A 22,549-nucleotide genomic window follows, 5' to 3' on the forward strand; every position below is an offset into this window, starting at 1 on the left:
TCTTACCACATGGCTCCCAAGAACCATTGAGTGGACCCCCCACAAAATCATTAGATGTGTGCCAGACAACTTGCCCTAGGCATATCTGAAGTAGATCTGGTGGTCCCTGGTATTCCAGAACCTGAGATGTGCCACATTCTAAAGCCCTAGCTTTACTGAATACCCCTGGGAAGGATGCCCGACTCCTTGAACACTACTTAGGGGTTCTCCCAACACTTCCAAAATAAAAATTAAGATTAAGTTCTGCAAAGCAGCTTCCTGCTACCTACCACTCCCTGCCTTTCCCTGAGAAAATGACAGCTGCTTCAGTTCATTCTTATCTAATGTTCTTAACTAACATTCTTATCTTTTAATAAATTTTAATTGAATCCATGTAAGATACAATTACAAAGTTGTTTATGATTGAGGTTCAGTCAATGTCCAACACCCTTCACCATTGCATATTTCCTGCCACCAATGTCCCCAGTTTCCCTCTTGCCCTCTATGACAGACCTCTTCTCTCTCTATTCCTATGTGTTTATGTGTCTCTCTCTCTCTCTCTCTCTCTCTCTCTCTCTCTCTCTCTCTCTCTCTCTCTCTCTCATTATCACAAGATTTGAAACATTTATCCCTATACTATTATTGATCTTACTTGGTCTCAGTGTAGACCTGATGGCAGCTTTGAAACTGGTGAGACCCAGGTCAGGAGCAGAGCTGGGCAAGAGTCATGACTCTGGATTCTAGAGGTCTCCTCTGCAATTATGGAGTCATGGCCTCTGCTCTGACATTTGGCTTCTTGAGCCTCATTTGTCAGTAGGATTCTGTGATCGAAATAAACCATTTGCCAGAATGGATTGAATGCCCATACTGCATTTTGACAAAAATGATTAGGGACTGGCCTTTTCAACCTATATGGGCCAATACCAATGTGGGAAAGGGAAACTATTCTAAAGAAACTCACAAGAATTATTAATTACTGATTTTTTTAGTTTGTTTGAAAGAATGAATGAAGGTAGAGGCGAAAAGATAAGAAGAAAAAAATTAATTAATTTTAGGAAAGATGGAAGCTAAAATGCTAATTTTTGCCTAATTAAAAAAAAAACAGTTCTGAGTATCTTTAAGACTAGTTAAAGTCAGGCATAAGTTATGTAATAATTATCCAATGGAAGGTGTTCTAACATTGAGAGGGGAAAATATAAATAAAAGGAAGGTGAGGTTATGCACTTTTTGATGAATCATGTCAAGAGACTTTGCTCTGTTGAGGTTCATGGACACCTCCATTTGCACAGCAGGTCTGGAGCAGTGATTCTCAGGTCTTATCCCAAACTTACAACATCCGAATTACTCAGCAGCTTGTTTAAAATGTCCAGGTTCTCGGGTTCCAACTCAAACCAGAATCCAGATCTCTGGGAGTAGATCCCAGTCATCTGTCTTTCCAAAATCAAGATCTCAGTTTTGATTCAGGTTGCCATTGGAGAAGCACTTTTCTATGAAAAGAGTTTTCAGGTGGGTGTAGGGGAGACTATTTGAGGTTGGTAAATGCTGTGTGAGTATTCTAATGTAGTGCCAGATAGTCAATACCAACTTCAGAAAATAGAATCAAGCGATATTTCCTCAGATGGGAGATAGTGTCTCTCACGTGTGTGTTAATTACTCCTCAGATGTGGAGTTATAAAAATGATGGTGGAAGAAATAAAAGAGATGTGTGTGCGTGTGTGTGTGTTAAAGACCACAGCAAAAGCTTAAGCAAAGCAGTTTAAAGATATTAAGTGCATTTTCCTACCAAAAGTGCATGTTAATTTGTAATAGCAGCCTATTTAATGTGATTATTTTATTAAATTTTTAATACCTGGTTGTGTTCAACCGTGTCAGTCCTACTACCAGCAGTATGATTTCTGAAAGGAGTATAAGTCAGAATGAATGGTGATGGTGATGGCTGGTTAGTTTTGTTCTATATTTTTGTTCTTAGGGTTCATCCAACTTGGGATAAACAGGCAAATAATGGTTTTTAAATCACCTGAAATAGATCATTTCCACATAGGTGTACAAAGAACTCAATACATAGCCAGATACATTTGTTTCATATTGGGGATAATGTTTTTTAGTATTTCACTTTACTTTTTTTTTGGGGGGGGCCACACCCTGTGACGCTCAGGGGTTACTCCTGGCTATGCGCTCAGAAGTTGCTCCTGGCTTCTTGGGGGACCATATGGGACGCCGGGGGATCGAACCGCGGTCCGTCCTAGGCTAGCGCAGGCAAGGCAGGCACCTTACCTCCAGCGCCACCGCCCGGCCCCAGTATTTCACTTTAGACTTACATAAAATATTTTATGAAATGAAAGTTACAAAATTTATTTACTGAGAAGTCTACCCTCCACTGGTTCCTCTCCCTCACCATTTGCTTCTCTCATCTTTGTAAGGAATGTGTTTGGGTTTTCAGTGGATTCTTCCCGTGGTTTCCTTGAATACACAGGTTTTGTTTCCTTAACTTCTTAGAGAGTAGGAATTGTTATTTTCTTTTGCTTGGGGGCCATTAACAGCAGTGCTCATGAGCAATACTTGGCTTGTGCTCAGGAGTTACTTATGCTTTGGGGGAAACTATTGGCTGGCTCTGAGCAAGGTCAGGGCTTTATCCACTGTCCTATCTCTACCCCAACACTCTTGTTTTCCTCCTAGTTTTGATGATTACCATCCAGTTTTATGCAAAAGTTCAAGGAGAATTTCTAATGGTTGTTGTTAGTGTTTTCAAGAAGAAGATATGAATGTCTGTTCTCAGACATCTGAGATGAGTATTTTCCTGTGAAATGCAAAATACCTTCTTCCTCTGAAGGTGCTTGACTCTTAAGCTGCAGGAAGGCTTAAAGGGGACAAAGAATAATGTAGATATCACACACACACACACACACACACACACACACACACACACACGCACACACACACACACACACACACACACCAGACATGGAAGTCGCTTTGCCCCTAATCTTCAAAAAGTCTAAAGATCTACCTTCTTTGGAACTTATAGGTATTCACGTTAGCTAGATTCTAATACACATTTGATTAGGTTCCTTCTTTCATTGAGTTCATGCTTCTAGGCAACCTTTGAATTCTAATTGGCTTCTTATTCATATCTGGGAGGAAATAATTGTGCTCAGTCATGTGTGTGTGTGTGTGTGTGTGTATTTTATTGCTGGCTGTCTAGTTATATTTACTATTATTACCTTGTGCATGCTCCATGCAATATCTTATGTAGGTGCTGACTGTTTCCATTGCTTAGTATTCAATTCTGTGAACCAAACTTTGGGCCACGTGAAATCCTCCCTGGCTATAAACGCCATCTTGTTTGGCACCCAGGATTAAGGGCTGTCTAAGACCCTGTCTCCACCTTGCCCTGGTCAAGCCTTCCATGCTTACTGCTAGAGCATAGAGTCGGTGTTTATGGGTTGCTTTTTATTAGATTTACTCAATTGTCCTCTTCACCCTTGAGGAAAATACTTTTCTTCTTATGTCAGAGATGAAAAATTCGAGCGTCAGTAGCTCAATAAATAACTTACCCAGAGTCATAGAAATAGAAGTGAGAAAGATGAAGAAGGATTTGTAGCTAGATATTCTTATAGTCATTATCATCTCTTCCTCCTCCTCCTCTTCTTCTTACTCCTTCTTTCTGTAAAACTAATCTTAAAAACATTTATTTTTAAATGATTTATTTGGGGATTTGGAGCCACAGCCAGTTGTGCTTTGAGTGAGGTCAGTCCCTGTTTTCTGGTATGTAATGCTAGGGATCAAGCTGGTGGTCAGTTTCAGCACTACGGATCCTTTTTCTCTCTCCAGTAATCTATAATAGCTTTGATATTTGTAAAAATGGATTTTCTTAGCAGTCTGATGAATGAAAATATGCATGGTTTAAGCATTTAGGTCAGTGGTCCTCAAACTATGGCCGGCGGGCCACATATTGTATTTGTATCTGTTGTGTTACTTCATTGCAAAATAAGATCTATGCAGTGTGCATAAAAATTCATAAGTTTTGTTTTTACTATAGTCAGACCCTCCAATGGTCTGAGGGACAGTGAACTGGCCCCCTGTTTAAAAAGTTTGAGGACCCCTGATTTAGGTGGTTGTAAGCAAAAGAGAAAACGTCAGAGGTATGGTTCCATCTCTGGGCTTCACCTCGTCCTTCAACACCTCCTGGTTTAGTTCTGATGGCCTCTAGAACATGGAGGGGGGAGGAGTTACCCCCACAATGAGCAAATAAGACTCAGAAGAACAGAAAAAAATTATCTTCTGATACTGTGTCTATGTTTTAAAACATTCTCATTTTGAATTTATTTCTAATAGAACTCTTGTAAAGGAAGGAGTATAAGGTTAACTTTGTAAAAAGAACCTGAGGTACAGCTCAGATTTCTGTGGTCTTGCTCTACCTTGTATCCCAGTGTCTTCATTCATGAAAAAACGCACTTGAGAGATTCAAAGGGGATTACATTAGATCACAAGGAAACAGAGAGATCTGTCACAATGAACGGGTAAGGCACTTGCCTTGCATGTGAGCAATCAGGGTTGGATTCTTGGCACCACAGATGGTTCCCTGAGCCAGACCAGGAGTGATCCCTGAGCACAAAATTTAGAAATAAGATTTAAGGAAAGCCAGGTATGCCCCAAAAATGAGAAAGAAAGAAAGAAAGAAAGAAAGAAAGAAAGAAAGAAAGAAAGAAAGAAAGGAAGGAAGGAAGGAAGGAAGGAAGGAAGGAAGGAAGGAAGGAAGGAAGGAAGGAAGGAAGGAAGGAAGGAAGGAAGGAAGGAAGGAAGGGAAGGAAGGAAGGAAGGAAAGAAAGAAAGAAAGAAAGAAAGAAAGAAAGAAAGAAAGAAAGAAAGAAAGAAAGAAAGAAAGAAAGAAAGAAAGAAAGAAAGAGGGAGGGAGGGAGGGAGGAAGGGAGGGAGAGAGAGAGAAAGGAAGGAAGGAAGGAAGGAAGGAAGGAAGGAAGGAAGGAAGGAAGGAAGGAAGGAAGGAAGGAAGGAAGGAAGGAAGGAAGGAAGGAAGGAAGGAAGGAAGGAAGGAAGGAAGAAAGAAAGAAAGAAAGAAAGAAAGAAAGAAAGAAAGAAAGAAAGAAAGAAAGAAAGAAAGAAAGAAAGAAAGAAAGAAAGAGAAAATGAGATGGTGTTAGTACTTTCAAATGGAAATAACCTCACCAGTCAATAAATGTTGGTGACTGCGACCATTCTGACTTACGCCAAGGCATTCTTTTACTCTGAGTAATGCAGGTAAAATTTGTACAGGATCTTAGTATTTCTAAACGAGTAACACCAACCACTGATTTTCAATAAAATAGCAGAAGAAACAGGTCTCCTTTTAGGAGATTCTCACATAAGAACTGTACATTTTAACAAAGAGGGTCTCATACACAATCTTTTCACCTTGGTAGTTCTTGCTAATAGATTTTTTCCTCTTTGTGTGTGTGTGTTTGTTGTTTTGTTTGTGGGCCACACCCTGCTATGTTCAGTGCTTCTGCACTTAGGAATCACTCCTGGTGTGTTCAGGGATAGAATATGGGAATATAGGATACTAACGATCAAAATCAGGTCTGCCACCTGCAAGGCAAGTGCCCGCCCCACTCTACAATCATTTTCACCTCTCCTCTTCTTCTTTATCCTCCACTTTCAAGGAAGATAGTAGAGAATGGAGAGATGTGATTCCATACATTGGATCTCTTGCCACTGGTGGGAAAGCTAGTCCTGGGGTTGTGGGGCTGGCTAGCTGCCATCTGTTTTTCACCCACTGGGACTTTGATCCTAATAAGAGATTCATTTGAGCAGTTAAAGCGCTCAGCCCCCAGCACAGTCCACTGCCTATGGAAAGGAAGCCGGAGTTGTTGAGGGCAGCCTGGTTGGCCTCCATACCAGATAAAGGGCCAGGAAGAGACATGGGGACTCTGAGCCTTATGTACAAACTAGACATTATTTTCGGAGCTCTGACCCTTAGAAAAGCACCGTTAAAATGCTTTCCTCTCCATCTAACACTCATTTCCAAAACCACTGAAGTGAAAGGGTCTATTAGTTCAGGGCCAGATTTGAAAGCACATGAAAACTGCATTCATGAGGTTAAGAAATGGCTTAATAATTAAGTTAAAACAGTTGAAAGTGGATCTAATTTCAAACAGATCAGCTAACCGTGTTAGAAGCAAATGAGGGTGTGTTTCTTCCCTTTTTTTTTTTCCTTCTACCCCCAATACTGGCTCTGGTCCCAAGCAGTTTTTCTAGTTTCTTTTCCATTTTTTTCCCTATGTCTAGTTTTATATCCAGTTGGATCCTTCATTGCCCATATGTGCCATTAGTGTCACAAATAAATCCATAGTACATTCAATAGTGGGTGCATTTCTTGATGTCCTGTTGCCCGTAATTTGTTTCTTTGCTAAACCTTTAAGGACCTATTTGGTTTTCATTGTCTAGAGACATAGTTTTTATTCTGTGCAGCGAAGCTATATTGGATTAGAACTGCAGCTAGTCTGATGATGATATCAGTTCAAAATGGATTTGCGATGTCTACCATTACCTCAGGTTCCAAATTGAGTACCATCCAAAATATCATTCGAGGAAGCTTGATTCTAGACACTTAGCTTTCATTTCAGTTGCATCACTAATTGTGCAATCACTGATGATAATTTTCTTCCTCCCAAGGCTTATAGTTGGGGCACATTGAGGGAAGTTGCGTGCATCAAGGAACTAATTGTACCTGGATACTAATAGATCTCTTGTAGTCAGCCCCTACTTAGTGCTTACAAGGAAGACTTTTTTCTTTTACCTGGATTGCCTTGGTGGGCTATTGTATCCTGGACTTCTGGTGAAGGCAGAACACAGCAAGTGTTCTTTGCACTGTTGTTATGCCTAAAAGAATGAAACCATGAACTTTATTGTTTTTTTTTTAATAAATTGTTTAGAGACACAAATTTTCTCCAGTACCTTCATTACCCTTTATTTTCTATAAAATTACTGAGAAACAAAAATATTCAGGCCACATGTCAAGGTGACCATTTTTTGATAGAAAGTAAACCTATAAAAAAAAGTGGTACAGAAGTTGGCACCTTAGTGTGCACAGCTTTGGTAGGTTCATAAATTTTTTTGAAAGCTATGAGCAGCATAGACATCAAAAGGCCAAATAGGCCTGTCTTGGGATTGGAATTATTTATTACTTCTTTATTTTGGTGTTGGACACAAACTCAGGGCTTCTCACAAGACACACACTGAGCTAGCTATATCCATGGTATTGGGAATGGATTTTTAGAAAGCCAGATCCTGTGAACATTCTTCAGATCGTGGGGTTTAATGTAGTTATAGCAAGCCTGATGTGCCATGTAATTTTAAAAACTGAATTACAATTTCCTGGTGATCTACTGGAAACCGTTCCCATTTTAGCTCTTCATTTTGAGACAGAGCAAATCAGCTGTCATCTCCTTTATTTATTTTTTGTATGCAGTTGATGAAGTTCAGTGATTCTGAAACCCTATTTCCAGTATCACTGAAAATGATACTTATAACAAGATGAGAGGGTCACATTGTATTAGCAGTTAACTTCATACGTGACTTCTTTCTCATTCACAGCACAAACATCTGCCAACACACTTTCATGGTTACCTAGTTAGAAATCATTCTTGGGAGTAATTATTTTGAGTCAGTTGATTACTTAAAGATTAACTTGAATACACCCAAATGTTAGGTTCACTACTTCCTGTATATACTCCATTGAATGAGATGGCTGTGGTTGTAGTTAAAGACTATCGGAAGGTCTTAAGGTCTTTAAGCATCTTGACCTAGTTCAGTTTTTTCCCTTTATTCATTTTTGACATACTAGAGTTTGTACCAGTGTTAACCTCTAGCCAATAGATATTTACTATCTGCCACTCTTAGGAACATTGTTATTACATACTTCATGGTTTGGGGGGAGAGGTGGTAGTGGGGGCAGGATGCTTATGTGTACATGTGGCACTATATATGGTAAGCTTTGTAGTAGTTTTTAAGCATTGACACTAAATATAAAGAACTCGTGTTTTCCTTAAGTGATGTTCCTTCTCTCTGGAGAAAGGAGAGGATGGAGGAAGAGGAGTAGAAGAGAAAGAGAAGGAATAAAATGCATCTCCAATGAAGATTTCAGGTCTCTGATAAAATTGCCTTTCACAGAGCTCACTATAATCCTCACCCCCTCTCTCTTCTCTTTCTCTCTACATTTTATAAAACAGATTATGTAGAAGCAAATACCAATACATCATTGTTACCAAAGTTGGTTACTTGATTAAATCACACCATTCTTCATCTGATTTGCCTACCCTACACTCTATACACACTTAGGTCGTTAAGTGTACAAGTTAGAAAAGTGTAAGTATTTTGAGGGCTTCTGGTGCCAAGTTATAAACAGATTCAGACCCTTGAAGTAGATGAGCATTGACAAGTGTGTCCTGACAGAAGCACACAACAGAGCATCCGTTCCACAGCCACTTCTGTTCTTTAATTAGGAACTGTGACCTGACCATTGACCTCAAGGATGCTTGTATTTGTAAGTGCTTCTGTCAATTTATATTTGGGGATTAAAATGCAGTTATGGTAGAAACTACTATCAGATAGAAAAATTGTATATATAAAACAAACTTTACAAAATCAGATTTTAAGGTGTTTCTTTTTTTCCTGAAAGTATGCTGCACTGTATAATGTATAACTTTTGAGATCATTTTCATGCATTGATTATATATTTGGTTTTGAAATATTTGGTTTACCTCATATAGCCCCTATGTTAAGACTTGGTGAGGCGAGGGGAGAATGAGTCCAAGTTCTCATTTATCCACGTTCAGCTCTTACAGTGCCTTTGAGCCAAGAGGAAAATTTACACATAAGAAATATTTTGACTACATTAAAAGAAACTCAAAGCTTGAATTGTTTTTATATCACTTGAGTTGGATGAAATGTTGCCTGACAGAAAATAATAATGAGGTGATGGACAGATCTGAGCTTTGGTCTTTGACAGGCTGATCAGCCTTTCTGAAAGAGCAGCTCACCAGGACCATGTAGAAGCACATCAGAACTATTCCTTTGGTGGCAAAAAAATGTTCAAGATCAAGATCAAGGCAAGAATATTCTGAATATAATCCAAAATGCATTTGATCAGGTGGCAGATCATCTAATACTTTCTCCTTTTCACTAATTAGCAATGTCTGACATTGACTCTCTCACCAAAATTAGATTTAAGAAAAACCAAGATGATAGTGATTTGGTGTACATATACTCAAGGTTCATTTTCTCCCTTGCCATGTTAACAACCTGAAAAGCAATCACACATCTGAGGGGAGAGAGTGAAAGGGAAATTGCATAAAGATCATGTCATGTCTAAAAGTAGTCTAGAAAGACCCACAGTACGATAGCCTCATTGTCAAACTCTGCCAAAAAAGAAAGGCTCTGAAAAAAACATGTTTGGAGACCAGGGAGGTAGCCCAAAGGGCTGGAGTGCATGCTTTACATGCAGAAGGCCAGGATTTTATCATCAGTAACACCATACACACACACTCACACACACACACACACACACACACACACACACACAAACACACGAGTTGGGATTAACCCCCATGCCCTAAACTGGATTGGACCCCAAAACAGCAACAGGAACAAAAACATTGTAATTATTCTCCCATGGTAAATGGAAAGACCCAACTGATTGCAAGTTTAGTGTGTTGATGCTGCTGTATGCTAATGTACCTATAATGATGATAAATCCTTCACAAGATAGTCTGTACAGAAACATCAAAGACTAGGCAAATCTGAACATGCTGGCTTTGAAGCTAACTGGACACTCCTGATTGTCTGATTATTATGAGGCTCACTTAGGGACAGTCTAAAAGATGGTGGAGAGAGATTACTGGCATCCCTCCATCTCCTGTCTTGGTGTCTAGTAAAGACACGAAGCACAGGAAAAGGGGGCCATGTGATCCTTGAAAGGGAGCTGGACCTGTGAGTGCAGGGTCCAGGCATGCCCTGCTGGTGTCCAGGACAGAGAAACTCAAATGGACCTTCACAGCAAGATGGGAAGATAGGTTGCAGATCTCTTACAAGGAACTTTGCTTTGAACCAAACCAGATCAATTATTCCTCATTATAACACATTTTGGAACAGGTTCCTAATGTGTGCATGGGTGTGTGCGTGTGTGTGTGTGTGTGTGTGTGTGTGTGTGTGTGTGTGTGTGTGTGTTGTGTTTATTGGAAGAAATCTCAGTTTTGTCTCTTCCATAGGTTCCATTTACAAACTTCCATATGGCTCTGAGCTACCAGACAGGCCATGTTGAAGTGTCTCTGTTTGCCCCTCCTGGAATGGGCTTCTGTGGGGGAAGGCAAAGTCATGCTGTTAGTTCCAGGAGCAACAGTAGCAAGGACCAGGAGGAATAAGAGCTGCTGAGGTTCTTGAGAGTGACTTTAGTAATGCCACGAAGCCCTTGTTTTTCTCTTCTCTCGTCTATGTGGTGTTCCAAAGACAAGTCTGTTCAGCCGAGTCCAACCAGGGACCTTCTGGGTGTGACTGAATCCAGATCTTTCCTCTGCCTCACCATTCACACCTCCCTTCTATAAATGGGGTGCAGATTTTAACCTGGAGTAGATTTGAGAGAGTGCATGTGTGTTTGATGTCCTTCAAGGACCTGGTAATGGTCTCATGGGCACTATCTCCATTTCTGTTGTTGTTTTGTTTGGGAAGGCCACATCCAGTGGTACACAGGCTTACTCTGGGTTCTCTGCATGCAAGGAATATTCCTAGCAGTGCTCAAACCACCCTATGGGATTCCAGGGAATCAAATCCAGATCAGTCGCATGCAATGCGAACATCATTCCCACTGTACTCTCTCTCTAGTTCAAGGTGATCAATGAATCATATGTGAAAAAATAAATAAAATAAAATAAAAATGGTAATTCGACAAAAGTGATATCAGGACTTTTAACATATTTCCTTAGAGCCACCAAATTCCATGGGATATGTTTATCTTAATCAAGTTTCCAGGTTGCAGACACTTAATATCTATTGTATTTGATTCTCATCGGAACTTACATGCAAATGCCAATAGTAGCTCCACTTTCCAAGCAATTTTGTGTAAAGGCAAAGAGGATTAAGTATTTTCCCAATGGAGCTGGATTCAGGATCCATGAACCCATCTGTACTTACTTCCCCTCCCAACATTACTTCCCTCCTTACTCCAAATATACTCCAGGTAGTGGCTCTTACTTTCCCCATCAACAGTCAATGGAGGAACTACTCAGATCCAAGGGTGTTATTGTTAGGCCCAGAGTGGTATGAGAGGTGGCAACAACCAGGAATCCAGGTAAATAGTTTCTCCAGCAGTTTGGCAGCAACTATCTAGCAGTAGCAGCAATCTGGCAAGGATGGTGGTGTCACTTCTACCTGGGGCTTTATATACTCCTCGGGCCAACTGTCATCCTGATGCAGTTACAAGGGGTCGGTTTTTGTTAATTGACATCTTTACCCTAAAAGGGGCAGCAACTCATGGCTGACCTGAGGCCATAAGAGTCTCTGTTACCTTATACAAGGGAATAATTAGAAATGGACTGTTGTTGCCCTCTTGGCTCTTTTGGCCAATTCAAGTTGGAGCTCTGATGTTTCTCCTCATCAAAGTTGCCCTTGCTTTGTATTCCAGCATATATATAATTGCTTCTACTTTAAGAGATTTGCTACTGTAATCGGATCCGATAAAGCTATATTTTGAAAATTAGTGGAGTACTTGTAGGAATCAGCAAGTTTGTGTATAAATTAACCAAAGTAACAGTGAAATTTACAGAAGAGGGCTGCAATGGACACTTTTTCCATAGCAAATTGTGTAGGCACCTTGGCCTCTTGGTGATTCAGCAAACCACATTCTCCACCACCACCACCACCACTCCCGCTCTTGTTTTGAATGTCTAAGTGTTTTTGAAAAAGGCATTTTCAACATTACTCGGATTTCTTTAAACATGTCAAAATCTGAACCCAGAGAGATGGCTTGGTGTACTGAATACATGTTTTGCATAAGAGGCCTGGGCTTGAGCCCCCTTGTCCTTGAAAGGTAGCAAGATAGAAGAGTATGAGGCAAAGATGAGTTTGACCAACTGGGGTTTTTATTCGGGGGAGGGCGCTCCAGGGCAAGGTCTGACAGTCTCCACAGAGGCTGCCAGAGTCTTGCCCACCCTCAGCCTACAGCGGTATTATGCAGCTTGCATTGGCAGGAATATCAGGGGTATAGACACTGGAAGAGGTATGTGCTGATGTGGCCTTAGTTAGGTTGAAATTTTCTATCAGCCCTGCAGACAGGTGATTTGGGTCTTGCCATGATCTGGACTTATGGTCTGGGCCAATATCCTGCTATTCTCCTGCAGTTATTCCTCATGACTGGGCAAATGTCTTGTTTGTTTTTCTTTTTTTCCAGCTAACACCATTATCTGGTTCCTCAGTCATGACCAGCCCTTCTCCTGATGGAAATGGGGACCTCACCCAGTAGTGCTCAGGGGTTACTCCTGGCTCTGCACTCGAGTCACTCACAGTGGTGCTTAGGGGGGACCATATGGGATACCAGGGATTGAATCCAGATCCGACACCTGCAACGCAAACACTCTATCCACTGTACTGTTGCTCCAGTCCAATGAACCCCTGATTTGGGGTGGGGGGAGTTGAGCCATACCCAGTGATGCTCAGGAGTTATTCCTGGCTATGTGCTCAGAAATTGTTCCTGGCTTGGGGGACCATATGGGACACCGGGGATCGAACCAAGGTCCATCCTGGGTCAGCCGCATGCAAGGCAAATGCCCTACTGCTGTGCTATCGCTCTGGAACCACCTGATTTTTAAACCCAGCAAGCCTTACAAGCCTTACTATCCACATGGCCCTCTGAGCCCTGCCCAGACCCATAGGCAGAGAGCCATTAGTAGCCCCAGAGCTACCATCAGTTGTGGCCCCCAACAAATAAAAATTTATAAGTTTGAGTGATGTCTATTTAGTAAGCAATGAATGCTTAGTTGTTTGTTGTTTAGTGATTGAATAATGCAACTGTCTTTTGAGTGTTACAAGTTGATACTCATCTCTTGTTTACCAGGTTTAGGGAGAACTTGAGCCTTTTGTTTTCTTTCTAGAACTATTGACAATAATAATTTTTTATAAATCACTTTGAGATGCATCTTTATATCTTACACCTTATTCATGCTAATTATCATTTCCCTATGAGCTCTTTGTAATTTCCTTAGAGTCTACAAATATGACAGTATTTTCTTTTTATGAGTCATCTTTCCACCTTTGGAAATCTGCTCCTATTAAACATTTTTATCTTTGAGTGTCTTGTACTTTATGAGAAAGCTTTAGACCATATAGTATCTCCACTCGTGAATAAGCCTATCCCTGAACCTCTAAAGTCACTTGCACAAGTGGGAATGAAGCAGTGTGACTGGGGGAGTGGGGGGGTCAAACACTTCTACATATTTCTTGGGGACAGTCAGTGGTCTCCATTGGCCTTTTGATGACTCAAAAATGTCTAACTCAATCCTAGGAGAAATCAATCAACCTCTTACTTCTGGTCTTGCGAACCCAAATCTAAGAGGTGATGGTTTTATAGCTGGAAGCAACAAAACTCATCTCTAACAGTGCCCTCTGTATACCACAGGACGCAGGTAGATGTGGTTGTCATCAGTTGACTCAGTCTGAAATTCCCTATTTACACATTTGTTTCTAGACACGTAGACACTGGCCGAGTCACTTCCTGTCCCTGCAGTTAGTTGTGCTATGTCCCAAATCCTTCCCCATCATTTCTCAAATTAGTGTATAATCTGGATAATCATTAACTTGGTCTGACCCTTCAAGAATAGAAGCTGGGACCTCCTTCCTCATGTAGGGCCCAGCCACCTCTGTGGTTGGGCAAGTAAGGAATAGCACCTTCTTACATCAGAAGGAAAAGCACAGCAAAGACCTCCATGCTGTAAAGTGAGAAACAAAAAGCCTTGGTCTAAAGGGGATAGTTTCCAAACTCTGTCTCCATGACATCAAGCAAACAATTTGGTTTTTAGAAATGGACAGAAGATCTGATTAGATATTTCTCTATGGAACACATACAGGGTGGACAATAAAGCATTGATTAGAAAGGGCTCATTTCCGGGATCTGTTTCCCATAGCATCACACAATCTTGTTTTTTTAACAGTGGACAGATCTGAATAGACATTTCTTCAAAGAACACGTACAGATGAGCAACAGGTGCTTGTGAGCATGCTCATGTCACCAGTCATTAGGGATGAGGTATATGCAAGACCAAGGCACAGTGCCTGAGCACCTCACTTGTTAGGATGACTGTCATTAAAGCCAAACACTAATAAGTGTCAGTTGGGGTATAAAGAGAAGGAATCCAGGAGCCCTGCAGCTGACAATGGAAGTTGGAACAGCCAATATGGGAAAGGTGTGCAGGGGCTCCATGAACACTCGAGACAAAAATAGTTGCCATATGATCCAGCAGTTCCACTTCTAGATGCTTATCCCGAGAACAGGAAAACACTGACATACATTGTATGACTATAGCTCAATCATAAACAACTTTATCTCTAAAAGAAAAAAAAACTGTAGTATGAACAACCTTGTAACCATGGTATTTAAATAAAACACACATACACACACACACACACACACACACACACACACAACACAGAGGAAACTGGAAGCCCCCTCCATTCACTGCAGCACAACTCATAGTAGCCAACTCATGAATGTCACTGGAGACCAAGGATGATGAATTGATAAAGAAACCATAGCAGGCATATAAAATGGGGCATAAAATTATTCAACCAGACCAAGAGAACGAAATCTCACCTTTGGGAAAAGCATCGCTGGACCTTGGAGCATTGTACTAATGCAGAAAAAGACAAATACCTGGTGATCCCCAGTAATCTGGAAGCAAGGGAGAGACAGACAGAACTGAACTCAAGTGGTAGAGATGAAATTGCTGTTTGGCAGATGATATGGGCAAGGGCCAGGGCCAACAATGGAGTGAATAAAATGACTGAGAAGGGGTAAAAGGCTCAAAATATTTTTTTGTTTTGGGGTCACACCTGGCTGTGCTCAGAAATTACTCTGAGCAGGCTCAGGGGACTCTAGGGGATACCAGGTATCAAACCCAAGTTGGTCGCATGCAAGGCAAATGCCTTACCCGCTGTGCTCTCACTCTGGCCTTAAAAGACCCAAACTTTTAGTAATAAGTCAGTTCAGTAGTAGCAATGCATGACAAGTTGACAAGAAGGTAACTTGGTACATTTGTCAGTGTGTATGACACATTGCTGAGGATGCAAATCTTCAAAGAAAATGGTGATGGCTGTTGACTACTAGATTTATAGTAGTGATCATTGTGTTGTATGTTGTCTCCTTCTGTTCACCAAATCATTCTGTTGTGCAGCCAATCATTGTATTGTATACCTGAGATGAGTATTTTCCAACGTCAGTCAAACTTAATAACAATAATAATAATAATAATAATAATAATAATAATAATAATGATAACAACAAAGTGAGATTCCTAGGCACCATCTGGGTTCGTTTTATATCTTCAACACTCTTATCTTTTTTTTTTTCTCTTTTCTGTTTCTGTTTCCAGGAGCTCAGACACAGGCTTGGGAATCATTCCAGTTCCCGGGAGACCACAACTGTGACAGCACCCACCAGAGTGGCCCCTTGCTTGCCCAAACTTCATCCAGACCATGCGCAGACACAGCGGGCCTGGCTCTGCTGGCTCTGCTGGCTCTGCTGGCTCTGCTGGCTCTGCTGGCTCTGCTTGTTCTGTATCAGAGCCTATAATTAAAGCACAGCTCCAAAGCATCTGGGAAGAAGATCACTTTTCCCATTCAAGTCTACAGTGACCAGGAAAGCAGCTGCTGACTCTTGCCAAGGACAAGAACTATTGTTGACCTTGGGGGCCTCTGCTTCAGCCTCTCTCCTTTAATGAGCTGGGCCCTTCTCCTGTGGAGTTGGGCCAGGGGCTCTTGGACCTAAATCTCAACAACAACTGCCATCACCTATCTTTTCAATGAATCTCCTTTCAGTTTTTTTTTTTTTAGCCAGAAATACAAATGGCTAAATGCTGTTTTCTTTCCATCTGTGCTCTTCCTTTTAGAACCCAGTCCCCTTTTTCTTATGAGGGAAGAATTTTCTTACTTTCATAAGCATTTTCCCAATGATGTAAACATCTTATTTCACACAGCAGATGTGTTCCTCAGAAGTTTATACCAAAAAAAAAAAAGTTCTATTTTGATACCTTGAATCCTTTGGAATGCCAGGGAGAGAGAGCATCCTTTAGGATATCAGTTAGGACTCTTGGCGACATATTGTGACCTGGGAAGTCTTGACTAGAACTCACACACTTTGGAAATCTTCAGTGTCTCCCAACAAGCTGTGGTCCTGCTCTCATCAATTATTTCCATCTGTTACATCCTATGGTTTTATTTCTATCTGAGGATCGTGGGCCTTTACCAATGAAATTTCTTCTTTACAATAAATTGATGTGAGAAGCTAAACTTGTGACTGTGACCATTTTAGTCAATTCTTTGGGTCATATGAGCATGGGAAGAAGAAATGGAAGTATCCCGAGATTACTATAGGACATTTATTATTTTCAGGCCATATACTTTTTGTTCCCACTCCCCTCCTTTTCTCTCAACATGTTCCAATTTTTGTGTACCTCTTAAAGAATCCCAGTGAAAGTCAGTACCATGTTTCATTGTGTGTCTGTGTGTGTGTGTGTGTGTGTGTGTTGGGGAAAGATGCCCAAAAGTCTGCTACCAGTGGACAGCATAAAGTTGGAGATGTAGTATGGAGTCCTGGGTTCTGACAAAGGAGAGACTCCATTTTGTTAGGACCACATGTTAGGCTTTCTCAAATCTATTTCCTTTAACAATACCTCAAGCTACCTGGCCATACCAGGTAGCTATTAGGGAAAGATCAGTAGGAAAGTACTCTAGACATCAGCCAATCACTTCAAAGGTCATCAAAATTTAGAACCTCCTTCTATCTTCTCTATATAATCTGTGACCTTGGGTGTGGTCTTGGGTGTTTTCTTTGGGAGACAGCCCTGCCTGGTCAGTATGGGGCTTGTGTGACTGACAGAATGAAGTGTTGTTCAACTTTACTCCAAATGTGGGGTCCCGTCTTTTGACTCTGGACCCTAACAATAGAAGTAAAACCAAGGCAATTTCTCTGAATCTGGAGATTGGGAAGTTCTCTGTCCTCGAACCAGCAGATTTTGGAGCCTGTAAAGATGCATTCCTACTCATGGGAAGAAAACTTTTGAATATGTCATCAGATGCAAGGCAAGTTGAAGATACACCCTACACCCCTTAGTTTACTTATGTTTATTGAGAGTCTGGTTTGCAATGCTCTTCATAATGTATCATGCACATAGTTCCAAGACCACATCCATCACCAGTGTAAACTCCTGTTCCTTTAGATCCCAATACCCCTACCTACCAGGCCTCAACCACACAATTATGTGGATTAGTTCTCCCATTGTGATGCCCTTAATACTACATTGCTATCTTGCTGTATTAAATTCCACATGAGAGAGATCCTGTGCTTGACCCTTTCTTGGCTGACTGCACTCAGCATACTGTCTTCTAGTTTCATCCATGTCATGGAAAATTGCATGATTTTATTCTTTCATAGCACTGCATAGAGTTTCATTGTGTATATGGATCCCAACTTTTGTTTGTTTGTTTGGGGGTCACATCCGGCAGCTCTCAGGGGTTACTCCTGGCTCTACGCTCAGAAATCAATCCTGGCAGGCTCTGCGGACCATATGGGATGCCAGGATTCGAACCACTGTTCGAATTCAAACCATCTCTCTGGCCCAGACCTCAACTTCTTGACCCATTTATCTGTAGTTGAGCATGTTGGATGTTTTTGTATCTTGGATAGTGTACTAAGTATGCACCCCTTTTATAAGGACACTAATCTCATTTCCCCTCTGATTTCCTTTCAAAGACCCTGCTTCCAGATACTTCATACTGAGGAGTTGTTTCTAACCAATGAAAGAGGAAGGAGAGAGGTGTAGACTATCAAACATTTGGTCTCTTGAATGACCTTTGGCCAATTTTCAAAAGTCCATATTTGAATAAAAAGTGTATGACAATTTACATAAACCACAGGAGGGACAATGTGATGAATTTTTCAGAAGATGATCACTTTTTTTTTTTTTTTTTGGTTTTTGGGTCACACCTGGCAGTGCTCAGGAGTTACTCCTGGCTCTACGCTCAGAAACCACTCCTGGCAGGCTCAGGGGACCACATGGGATGCCGGGATTCGAACCACCGTCCTTCTGCATGCAAGGCAAATGCTTTACCTCCATGCTATCTCTCCGGCCCCAGATGATCACTTTTAAGCAACACCAACAATTCCCAAGGTTGGCCACCTTCCCAACCATTAACTCTGCCCCCCACTGTCCTTATTTTTAATACCAGAGATAAGTATTCCTTCTCACAGACTTGATTACAGGTGGCATTGTACTGTAGGCATGATTTTATATCCCTTTCCCTGTCCAGCATTGCTTATGAGATACAGCGAGAGTATTTGTATGAAGCAGTCATTCATTTATTCACCTTCGCTCCAGAAAAGAATTCAGCTGTATTAATACGCCACAGGATATCTTCAGTCAACATTTGCATGGTTTCATATTTGACCATGATGAAAGACAACTGCTGTAGACATGTGTTTTGATGCACATAGCTCAGCAATGATGTGGTGAACAGATAGCAAAAACGTCATTTGATACTATTCAGTAGATCTTGGCTGACTTAAAGTAATGATAAGCATGACCCTGGATTGGCTCATCCTTAGCATTCTAAGCATTACAATGTACACATCACATTATTAATCCATCCTGAAAGTCTTTGAGGTTGATAATTGTTATTCCCATTTTACAGAGGGGGGGGACCCAAACTAAGAAACATCTAACACTCACTTTTAAATCACCCTCAAAGTAGGCTAGGATGATATCATAGGGCTCTTACTTGCCTTGTACACTACTGACCTGTTTCAGTCTATAAGCACCACTTATGGTATTTGCCCCCAAGCACCACCAGGAGTCATCCCTGAGAACAGAGTCCGGAGAAAGCCATGAGCACAGACTAGTGTGACCCAAACACCCAAAACAACCTGCAGGTAGCACAGAACTATTTTTTAATTTTTATTTTGACCATATTGGCTTGCATATCTTTCACAGTAGTATTTTAGGTACATATTAACATTGAATCAGGGGAATTCCCATCACCAAATTTGTCCTCCCTCCACCCATGTTCCCTTCCTGCAACTCATATCCCCCATCCTTTCCCCCCACCCCGGGCTGCTAGAGTAAGTGGTCCCCTCTGTGTCTAGCTTACTACTAGTGATCATATATCTGTTTGGTCCTGGTACCCTCCCTTGTTTCCCCACTCTATTTGAGAGGCAGAGCTAGATAGTTCAAGTATGTGGTTTTGTTTGAAGGAAAGAAAAGTAATAGAATGGGGTAAAAAATCAAATAAGCTGAAAATGGACGGAGTCCTTCTAGACCCTAGAGGCTTTCAACCTCAGTTTGAGAGAGGACAGGAAAAAGGTAATTGAAACACCGCAACAATACAGAAAGAAATACTAAATAAACTATCCAGTGAGCACTACAGCTATAAAAACAAGCACCAGGGGCCAGAGAGATAGCATGGAGGTAAGGCATTTGCCTTTCATGCAGGAGGTCATCGGCTCGAATCCCGGTGTCCCATATGGTCCCCCGTGCCTGCCAGGAGCAGTTTCTGAGCCTGGAGCCAGGAATAACCCCTGAGCACTGCCGGATGTGACCCCCCCAAACACACACACACACACACACACACACACACACACACACACACACACACACACAAAAGACAAGCACCACACAATAGTTCTCGGTCCTGAAATCAAACCATGCCAGAATGCAAAAAGAAAGAGAGAAAATAAAATAAAATGGGAGACATCAACTTCAATGTCTACATCAAAACAAAGAAGTCAAAAAAATATATATGTATGTATGTATGTATGTAAAAGGATTATTTTGTAGCACAGAACTACTAAGCTACTGTGCTTGACACCATTGTGTCCACTCTTCATTTTCACATAGCCAGTGTCAGCAGATACTTACCTCGGACAGATCATGTGAATGCCCCCAGCAGGGAGGAACCCACATACCCCACCATGCTGTCCTCCTAGATTACAAGATACTGGCAAGTTCTCTTTTTTTTATTTGGGGGCACACCTGGCTTACTACTGGTTCTGCCCTCAGGGATCAATCCTGAGTGATTGGGGGACCATAGGTGATGTCTGAGACTGACCAGATCAGCTATAAACGAAACCTGCTGTGCTATCACTCGGACTCTAGAATGCACTTTACAAAAGAATAAAGCTTTTTCCCTCGATTTTCTTATTCTTCCCTCTCATGCTTTTCCCTTGAGTTCTTTGGTAGAAACTTCATAACTGGGAAAATGTGTCAAGGCATCAGATTTCCACAATTCACTCAATCAAAATATGTGTTCCCGTTGACTGCAGGTTGAACATTCTTATGTCATTATAAAGCCCCTTTGAGAGGGAATCAGATTGTCGATAGAAGCTTCAAGAGGTTTGGTCATCATTAAACAAATTTAGGGAAGATGGGAGAAGAAAAAGAAGAAGGAAAGAAAGAAAAAAAAGGAATAGGGAAAGGTTTTTCTTCTTAATTTTTTGATTTTTTCCCCCTTTAAATCTTCACCCTCCTTTTACTTTTTTGATTTGTTTAGTTTTGAGCTTTACCTGATAGAGTCCAGGACTAATTTGTGGTTTAGGTCTTTCTCTTTTTGGTTTTTGGTAATGTTTTCCGGTAATGTTCAGGGGTTACTCCTGGCTATGCGCTCAGAAATCACGTCTGGCTTGAGGGACCATATGAGACACCAGGGGATCGAACCAAGGTCCGTCCTAGGTTAGTGAGTGCAAGGCAAATGCCCTATAGCTTTCGCCACTGCTCCAGCCCCTCAGGATCATTTCTGACAATGCTCATGGGACTTTCTGCCAAGATTGCACTGGGATTGGCTACATACTAAGCAAATGCCTTATTTTCTAATCTATACTCACTTGTCTGACCTCTGTGATATCCCAGGGTGTTGGTATTGAACTCTCAAAGAAGCTGGGATATTTTCAATTTGAGGGGAAACATTTTGACTGTGTTTCAGAATTCAACTGCACATAAAAAAATTTTTTTTTTTGCTGGTTTTTGTGTATTTATAAGACTGTGTTTTCAGAAAATGCCATGATACAAAGCAGGCAGCTTCGGGTCTTTTCAGATATTTATTCCCAGGTTATAAAAGTGTTGTTTGCCTAGCAGAGACACACCTTCTACTAATAAGTACCTAAGAAAATGTTTTAAATTAAATAAAGCCATTTTTCTTTTAATTTACATATATATTATTGATCATTTCTTATTTTTTTTTTAAAGAAATCATTAGAACCTCACTACTTATAAATAGTAGGTAGCTTAGTGGTCAGTTAGTTTTGTTTTTGTTTTTGTTTTGGCCAAGGAGAGCCATTGATCAAGAAAACTGAAAGGCACAAGCTTATTTAGAGTATCTAGGCTGAATTTATTTTTAATCTGGACTCCTAATTACTTCTGAAAATTAAATGAGATCCTGGATATTCACTACCTTGTCCTTGGCACGTATAATTTCTTTTCCTTCCATGATTACTTTAGTCCTTTCCATATGAAAGCCCATTTTATAAATAAAGTTAGGCAGCTTAAATTCTGATGTGAACACAAAACGACCCCCAAAGAATTATATATAGACTAAAACAAGTTCTGCATCAAGAAACTTATTCTGATTCTAACAAAGGCAGCAAAGGAAGAAAAAAAAAATTCAAGGAAATGGATTGCAGCTGTATTTGAGGAGATCAAATTAATGAATGGTATGGAACACAGATTGGGGAGGGGCAATCTGAGATCAAGAAGAAGATTTTCTATGGCCAAAGATGAAAAGAAAAAACAGTTTATAAGGGAGGCTCAGAAGTCATGCCCTCCACCCTTCCCTCAGGGTAAAAGAAATTCAGGTATTTTTTATCATCAGTTTTCTGACATTTATTTCCTACCATTACTAATTCCTGAGTGATACAATCCAAATATCTCAACTGTGTAGAAGTGAACGCAAATGAATTCATTTGTCCTCTTAAATTCTTCTTAGTTGATAGGATCTGAAAAGACCTATAAGGATTAGTGAGGCAAACACCCAGAAAAATATTTTAAAACACACACACACACACACACACACACACACACACACACACACACACACACACACACACACATCAAGCTAAGATAAAGCTTAAAGTTCAAAAAAGCCTAAAGAATTAGGAATTTGGGGGCCAGAATGATATCACAGCAGTAGAAAATTTGCCTTGCATGTGGCAGACCCAAAAGGGACCTAGGTTCAATTCCCAGCATCCCATATGGTCCCCTAAGCCTGCCAGGAGCGATTTCTGAGTGTAGAGCCAGGAGTAACCCCTGAGCATTACCAGATGTGACCC

The 22,549-nt window shown here is 40.9% G+C and overlaps 1 protein-coding gene across 1 annotated transcript in view; it reads left to right on the forward strand.

Moving 5' to 3' along the window:
* CDKAL1 (CDK5 regulatory subunit associated protein 1 like 1) overlaps window positions 1–15,812 on the forward strand; it is a 674,860-nt gene extending 659,048 nt beyond the window's left edge. The window contains exon 14 of the mRNA XM_049764810.1: window positions 15,609–15,812. Within this exon, the coding sequence (XP_049620767.1) occupies window positions 15,609–15,812 (204 nt within the window). The remainder of the gene's footprint in view (window positions 1–15,608) is intronic.
* The last annotated feature ends 6,737 nt before the right edge of the window (window positions 15,813–22,549 follow it).

This window comes from Suncus etruscus, chromosome 18, assembly GCF_024139225.1.
Source record: "Suncus etruscus isolate mSunEtr1 chromosome 18, mSunEtr1.pri.cur, whole genome shotgun sequence".
Taxonomy (NCBI): Eukaryota; Metazoa; Chordata; class Mammalia; order Eulipotyphla; family Soricidae; genus Suncus; species Suncus etruscus.